The 8,000-nt window shown below is 60.4% G+C and overlaps 1 protein-coding gene across 1 annotated transcript; it reads right to left on the bottom strand.

Moving 5' to 3' along the window:
• Positions 1-2,164: 2,164 nt before the first annotated feature.
• On the bottom strand, positions 2,165-6,296 carry LOC105985437 (tetraspanin-17-like). Its single transcript, XM_013015983.1, has 4 exons — positions 6,276-6,296; positions 3,696-3,743; positions 3,048-3,164; positions 2,165-2,650 (listed from the first exon to the last, which is right to left on the bottom strand). The coding sequence occupies exons 1-4, from the start codon at positions 6,294-6,296 to the stop codon at positions 2,585-2,587; spliced, it is 252 nt and encodes an 83-aa protein (XP_012871437.1). The 3' UTR covers positions 2,165-2,584.
• Positions 6,297-8,000: the final 1,704 nt, after the last annotated feature.

Here is an 8,000-nt window from a genome sequence, read left to right as displayed (position 1 = left end):
CACGGGCCCTGGGCTGACCGCGGGCCCTGGGCTGACCCCGGGCCCTGGGCTGACCACGGGCTGCCCTCTGGCGCCCCCTGGCGGTCCCTGGGCGCCCGCCACACGCAGCTGACCCCCCCCTCCCATCGGTCTTCCTGGGGTCACTTTGTCCCACGTGCTACGCTTTGCCGCCCTCTGGTGGCCATGTGAGCCCCGGCTGACCGGCCGTGCTGCACGGCTGCCCTCTGGTGGCCGCTCGACACCCTCACAGCTGCTCCGCTGCACCACACCAGCCGCGCTCGGCCGCCCCCTGCCGGTCACCCGCCGCTGACCCCCACACACACCATGTGCTGTGCTCTGGTGCCCTCTGCTCGTCACTAGGAGCTGTGGCCGCCTGAGCGTCCCTGGCTGCTAACCTGCGGCCGGAGCTCAGTGCCCTCAGCTTTCTCGGGGCTTGCTCTCTGTCTGGTCCTCTTCTGGGGTCACAGTCGGCTCCCTCAAAGGCACATGGGGAGCTGCTGGAGTCTTTCCTAAGGGTCAGATCAAGCGGGCCTGCAGACAGGATCTGGGTGCAGCCAGCCTGACAGAGGCCAGCAGGGGGGACACTGGTCCCCCAGACCCCGCCAAACGGCAGAAGGACGTTGGCTGCTTCCTGTGCTGTTTATCTGAGGAGGCTGCATCTGGGGGCCAGGCCCCCAGGGGGCCCCAAGCCACCCAGGTCCTGTTGTAGGTACCGGAAGCCTGTCTCTAGCCAGCGCCACTCTGCATCTTACAGAGGGATCGGGTCTGGACCTGATGTCCCCATCAGCAGCCGTGAGAGGCAGGGGCCCCAAAGCAGCAGAGTTTAGAGGGGAGGCCTTGGAAAAAGACCAACGGCCCCTGGTTCAAAGCCAGCCCGGGAAGGAAAAAGGTCTGTGAGATTCTTTCTTTTCTTTTGTATTTTTTTTTTCAATCTGTGAGTCTGATCTCCAATGAACATTTCAAAAGGAAACGGGAAGTGGGGCCGTGGCTCACGTGGAAGAGAGCCAGCCTTGAGCAAAAGAGCGAAGTGACCGTGCCCAGGCCCTGAGTTCAAGCCCCAGCACACCAAAGAGAAAAAGAGAAAGACTGGGTTAAGCGCTGGGCTCCGAGCAGCCAGACCAGGCAACGCTGAGTGCGTGGCGCCCTCTGGTGACCACAAGGCGGCCCTGCAGGCAGCGAGACCGGTCTGTGAGCAGTTCTAAGCCTAGACACTGACGATCCATCAACACTCCATTCAGCTCCCCAGGTGCCAGGCATTAGGTTCCCAGCTATTTCCTCTGCCATCTGGGTCCCCATCTGGGGACCACAGTGGCCTTGCAGTATTTACAAGGACCACCCAGAGGGTGAGGGAGGGCACTTGGGTGAGAGAAGACTGAACGGGGTCTCTGAGCTCAGATGCCCAGGCATCTGACACTGGAAAGCTGGTGTGACCCGGAAGACACCCTCCAAGAGACTCAGGAGCCGGGCACCTGTCATCCTGGCTACCCAGGAGGCTGAGATCTGAGGATCATGGGTTCAAAGCCAGCCAGGGGCAGGAAAAAAGTGTGTGAGATTCTTATCGCTAATGAATAGCCAAAAGTAGAGGTGCGGCCCAAATGGTAGAGAGCCAGCCTTGAGGGGACAAAAAAAAGGGACAGTTCCCAGGCCTGGAGTTCCAGCCCCGGTACCAGATAACAGAGGAGAGAGGGGGGAGAGGGAGAAGGGGGGGGTGGGGAGTGGGAGCTGGGCTCCTGGGTCATCTCAAACGTCTAAACTTCCCAGGCCTAAGATGGCCGGCCTGTCCAATGCTGGCTCTGGCCCGGGGCCGTTACCACAGCAGACCCCAGCATGGTTCGGGTGATGGTTTCCAAAGTTCTGTTTATTGGAGTAGTTTGTAACGTCATCGTGTGTGATCCTGAGAGGCGAGCGAGCAAGAGAGAGAGAGAACATTCGTGGACCTTTCGTGGGTCCAGGACTTAGAGGCTGAGCACTAGGCTCAAGGTGAAAGGCAAAGAGCCTGGCGCGGTGGCTTCCGCCTGTAATCCCAGCTACTCAGGAGGCTGAGATCTGAGGATCGAGGTTCAAAGCCAGCCTCCTCCGAGCAGGGGAAGTCCGGGAGACTCTGATCTCCGAGGAACCACCAGAAAGCTGCAAGTGGAGGTGTGGCTCAAGTGGTAGAGCGCCAGCCCTGAGCCGGGGGGGGGGGGGAAAAGCTTAGGGATGGCGCCCAGGCCCTGAGTTCAAGTTCGAGGTGGTTCACACCCAGAGAAAGGTCCCAGCGAGTCGGAGAGCTCTAAGGCTGCACCCTGGCCCCCTGACCCCAGCCATGCAGTGCTGGGGGGTGGGGGGTACAGGCAGACCTGCCCCCACCCCACCCGGCCGCACGCTCCCCAGGCTCCTGGACAGCTCCAGGCCTCCACAGCAGCGAGATTGGTGGCTCCTCTGCTTTGGGGTGAGGGAGCAGATGATGCTGAGTGCTCCTGGGTCCCCCCAGATCCAAGCAGACGCCTCCTGCGGCCTTGCCCATGTGTGTGAGCAGAGGGTCCCTGGGGCTCCCCCCGAGGCCTGGGGGGGGTCCTGGCACGTGGCGGTGGCGTGTGGCTCCTTACCAGTTGGCCTTCACTGCCTGGATGTCACTTACGAGGTTCTGAGCCAGGCAGATGCCAAAGATCTGTAAGACACAAGGCAGGGGAGGGAAGCAGAGGGGTGTGGCCGGGGGCGTGGCCGGGGGCGTGGCCTGTGCATGGTGGTGGGCGGGGCCTCCGGGGTACCCAAGCCAGGCAGAGGCCAAAGATCTGTAAGACTCAAGGCAGGGGAGGGGGCGTGGCCAGGGGCGTGGCCTGTGCATGATGGGTGGGCGTGGCCTCCCGGGTACCTAAGCCAGGCAGAGGCCAAAGATCTGTAAGACTCAAGGCAGGGGAGGGGGCGTGGCAGGGGCGTGGCCTGTGTATGATGGGTGGGCGGGGCCTCCGGGGTACCCAAGCCAGGCAGAGGCCAAAGATCTGTAAGACTCAAGGCAGGGGAGGGGGCGTGGCCTGGCGCGGTGGGTGGGCGGGGCCCCGGGGTACCTGGAGGAGGGCCACGCCCATGAAGACTCCAGCCACCAGAATCAGGTTGTCCTGCAGCCACTTCTCAAACTGGCCCACGCAGCCTTTGGTGTAGATAAAGCCCTGCTGCTCCAGCTCCTGGGGGCACAGGCACCGAGTGGGCCCACCTTCCCCGGGGGGACCCATCTCAACCTGTGCCCTGCTCTCCCTTACCCTACTTCAGCTTGCCAAGCCCAAGCCCTGCCACAGGGCCTTTGCACAGCTGATGCTTCTCCCGGAGTCCCAGCCTGGAGGCTCGGCTGAGGAGGCCTTCCCAGATCACCCAGCCTCATCTGGACACTACCCTATCCAGCACCTTCCATGGTTTTCCAGAAGGTCACATGACTGTCCGTGAGGGCAGGCATTGTCTCAAGATTGAATTTCCAAGGTCCAGGGCAATTTGGCCCGACAGCAGGGGGACCAAGGAGCCCCCCTGTCTCCCCCCCACTCGCGTGTGCCACGCCCAGGTCTCACCCCCACCCCCAGTACCACACCCTGGGTGCCAAGGGGTCCCGGGCCTTAGCACCCTCCCGACAGATCCCGAGGCCTCCCACAGGTGCTTTGTGGGGGAGTCTTATCCCACACCCCCAGTGTCCCCAGCTGCCCAGAGCCTGGGCCCCAGACTCTCACCAGTTTGAGCCGAACATCATAGCCACACTGGGTGTTGAGGACATCTTCCTGCAGCGGGGAGAGACCACAGGGCACAGGGTGAGGGTCATGGGCACTGCCAGGGTTCTCCCTCTGACTTCCCAAGGCCCCATGCCAACCTCGCAGACATAGAATGGGGGGCTCGGCCTCTTGTTAAGTAGTCTGCTTTGTCAGAGTTTATTTTTCCCCTCTATCACCATCATCATTATTTGTGTGTGTAGGTGTGTGCATCGGTACCAGGGCTTGAACTCTGGGCCTGAGCGCTGTCCCTCAGCTCTTCAGCTCAAGGCTGGCGCTCTACCCCTTGAGCCACAGCACCACTTCTGGTTTTCTGGTGGTTCATTGGAGATCAGAGTCTCAGGGACTTTCCTGCCCGGGCTGGCTTTGAACCGTGATCCTCAGATCTCAGCCTCCTGAGTGGCCACTGCGCCCGACTCCCTCCCGTGTTTTCAGCGAGCCTCTCCCCTGTCGGCCAGGCCCACGGCCCACGGTGAGCAACCTCCACCCGGGGTGCTGGGCGCGAAGTCGGCACATATGGCAGAAATCAAGAGAACAGTCCAGATTACCCTTGAACGTCACTTAAATTGCCCATAAAGAAATCCGTGGGTTTTTAATGTCTCAAACCCTGCAAGGATTCTAGAAGCTTCTGCCGCCTGCCAGGCTGGCTGGCTGCCGCCTCGGTCTCCCCACTTTAATGAACGTGAATTGCTTCCCCAGCCTGGAAGGATTGTCACCTGAGCTGGGCGGCAGAGCCCTGCGGCACCGGTTCATCACATTGTCCACGCCCGTTCCTGCCTCAGGACCTTTGCACTGCCGGTCTGCTGTGCTGAAAAGATTGTCTTTCAAACCAGGCGCTGGTGGCTCACGCCTGTCACCCTAGCTACTCAGGATGCTGAGATCTGAGGATCACGGTTCAAAGCCAGCCTGGGCAGGAAAGTCTGCAAGACACTGATCTCCAATGAGCCAGCAAAAAGCTGGAAGTGGAGCTGTGGTTCAAGTGGTAGAGCGCCAATTGGATCTCAGCACACATATGTGCACCCCTTAACTGCCTTCCATTCAGCCATTCCTCCATCACACACTCTATTGTATTTTATTGGGGGGGGGAAGGTTACAGGGGTTTGAAATTCAGAGCCTCTAGCTTGCTCTGCGGGTGCTCCACTACCTGAGCCGTGTCTCCAGCCCTGATTTTTGCTTTGGAAGATGGACATCGAGTGAATTTTTTTTTCTTGCCCGGGCTGGCCTTGAACCGTGATCCTCAGATCTCAGCCTCCTGAGCAGCGAGGGTGACAGGCTTGAGCCGCAGGGGTTCAGAAGAAGGACCCAGGCCAGGCACCCACGCCCACGCTGTCATCCCAGCCACCCAGGAGGCTGAGATCTGAGGATCGCAGTTCAAAGCCAGCCCAGGCAGGAAAGTCTGTGAGACTCTGATCTCCAGTGAACCACCAGAAAACCGGACGTGGCGCTGTGGCTCAAAGTGGTAGAGCGCTCGCCTTGAGCTGAAGAGCTGAGGGACAGCGCCCAGGCCCAGAGTTCAAGCCCCAGGACTGGAACTAAGAGAGGAAAAGGAAGAACATGACTGCAGATCACTGGAGGCCGCAGGGCTGGCCTTCCACATCCCTAGGCCCGGGCTCTGGGTTCGAGGATTCAGTAGCTGTGGGTGGGAGACATCTGCTTCCTTGTTCCCGGGCGCTGAGGCCGGGCCTGCAGCACCCGCTTCCCCGGCAACCGTGCACACGCTTGCCTCAGTATCCCCAAACCACACGCAGCCGTGCGCACACCAGCGCAGCGCGCGCCAGGTTATAACACAGAACACGGGAGGAGAAAGAGAATCTGCTACCCACAGCACACTGCGGGGAGAGACAGACAGACACAGACAGACAGACACAGACACAGAGACAGAGACAGACAGACACAGAGAGACAGACAGAGACAGAGACAGACAGACAGACAGAGACAGAGACAGACAGACAGACAGAGACAGAGAGACAGACAGACAGAGACAGAGAGAGACAGACACAGACACAGAGACAGATAGAGACAGAGACAGACAGACAGACACGGACACAGAGACAGATAGAGACAGACAGAGACAGAGACAGACAGACAGACACGGACACAGAGACAGATAGAGACAGACAGAGACAGAGACAGACAGACAGACACAGACACAGACAGACACAGACACAGAGACAGATAGAGACAGACAGAGACAGAGACAGACAGACAGACACAGACACAGACAGACACAGACACAGAGACAGAGACAGAGAGACAGACAGAGACAGAGACAGACAGACAGAGACAGTCAGACAGACAGAGACAGACAGACAGAGACACAGAGACAGACAGAGACAGAGACAGAGAGTCAGAGACAGACAGACAGAGACAGTCAAACAAACAGAGAGACAGGCAGAGACAAAGACAGACAGACAGACAGAGACAGAGACAGGACGCAGCTCCCAACCGCGTCCCTCCCCCGGTGACCTCAGCCGGGCGCCGTAGCTCCCACGTAGAATCCTATTCTGGGGGTGGCCTGGGCCATAAACGCCCCACAACCCTCACCTCCACCGAGCCATCGGCCATGAGAAACGGGGGGCTCGGGGTCCCGACCAGTGCAGACCCCGTTCAAAAGAGACGGAAAGCGCAAACAGGCGGGAGGCCTGGCTCACGCGGTCGAGCACCCGCCCCAACTGACTTCACACCCCAGAACCCGCCCCCCACCCCCCACCCCCAAAACGCTGATCTCACAAGAGGGGGAGAAGGGTGGTCACTATGGACGGGGCGCACGGGGGCTGGGGGGGCTGAGGAGTGAGGGGAGACGCCGCAGCTGACCCCGCGGGGCCCCCACCACGGGCGCCCTCCGCAACGCGTCACGAAGGAGCTGTGGACGCGTGTGGCTGGGCGCGCCTGCAGTCCCGGCCCCATGCAGACGGCACCCCGAGGCCCCGGCTCCCCATGGGGCGCACCCGGGCTTATGTGACTCACTTCTGTCCCCAAGGTGCCCGCAACAGCCCCGGGCGCGCAGTGGGTGCTCAGTAAACCACACAGTAGGTTCTTAGTAAATCACACCTGGGCACGCAGTAGGTGCTCAGTAAATAACACAGTAGGTGCTCAATAAACCACACAGTAGGTGCTCAGCAAGCCATGCCTGGGCACGCAGTAGGTGCTCAGTAAACCACACCTGGGTGCGCAGTGGGTGCTCTGTAAACCACCCTTGGGCACACAGTAGGTGGTCAGTAAACCACACCCGGGCACACAGTAGGTGCTCTGCAAACCACGCCCGGGCACACAGTAGGTGCTCAGTAAGCCACACCTGGGCACACAGTAGGTGCTCAGTAATCTACGCCCAGGCACACAGTGGGTGCTCTGTAAACCACACAGTAGGTGTTCAGTAAGCCATACCTGGGCACGCAGTAGGTGCTCAGTAAACCACCCCTGGGCACACAGTAGGTGCCACTCAGTAAACCACACCTGGGCACACAGTAGGTGGTCAGTAAACCACACCCGGGCACACAGTAGGTGCTCTGTAAACCATGCCTGGGCACACAGTAGGTGCTCAGTAAGCCACACCTGGGCACACAGTAGGTGCTCTGTAAACCACCCCTGGGCACACAGTAGGTGCTCTGTAAACCACCCCTGGGCACACAGTAGGTGCTCAGTAATCTACGCCCAGGCACACAGTGGGTGCTTGGTAAACCACACCCAGGCAAGCAGTAGGTGCTCAGTAAACCACACCTGGGCACACAGTAGGTGCTCTGTAAACCACACTTGGGCACACAGTAGGTGCTCAGTAATCCACGCCAGGGCATGCAGTGGGTGCTTGGTAAACCACACAGTAGGTGCTCAGCAAACCACACCCAGGCACACAGTAGGTGTTCAGTAAACCACACCTGGGCACACAGTAGGTGCTCAGCAAACCACACCCAGGCACACAGTAGGTGTTCAGTAAACCACACTTGGGCACACAGTAGGTGCTCAGTAATCCACGCCCGGGCACGCAGTGGGTGCTTGGTAAACCACACAGTAGGTGCTCAGCAAACCTGGCTAAATGAGGGGACAGAGGTGGACGCAGTGGACCAGGCGGCTCCTGGGTCCCCTGTGCAGAGCTGGGGCCCCCAGGCCCTGCCCGGCCCTGGGCTGACCGCGGGCCCTGGGCTGACCGCGGGCCCTGGGCTGACCACAGTCCCTGGGCTGACCGCGGGCCCTGGGCTGACCACAGTCCCTGGGCTGACCGCGGGCCCTGGGCTGACCGCGGGCCCTGGGCTGACCACGGGCCCTGGGCTGACC

Source organism: Dipodomys ordii, unplaced genomic scaffold, assembly GCF_000151885.1.
Source record: "Dipodomys ordii isolate 6190 unplaced genomic scaffold, Dord_2.0 Scaffold29, whole genome shotgun sequence".
NCBI lineage: Eukaryota > Metazoa > Chordata > Mammalia > Rodentia > Heteromyidae > Dipodomys > Dipodomys ordii.
This window is presented reverse-complemented; position numbering and strand designations above follow the sequence as displayed.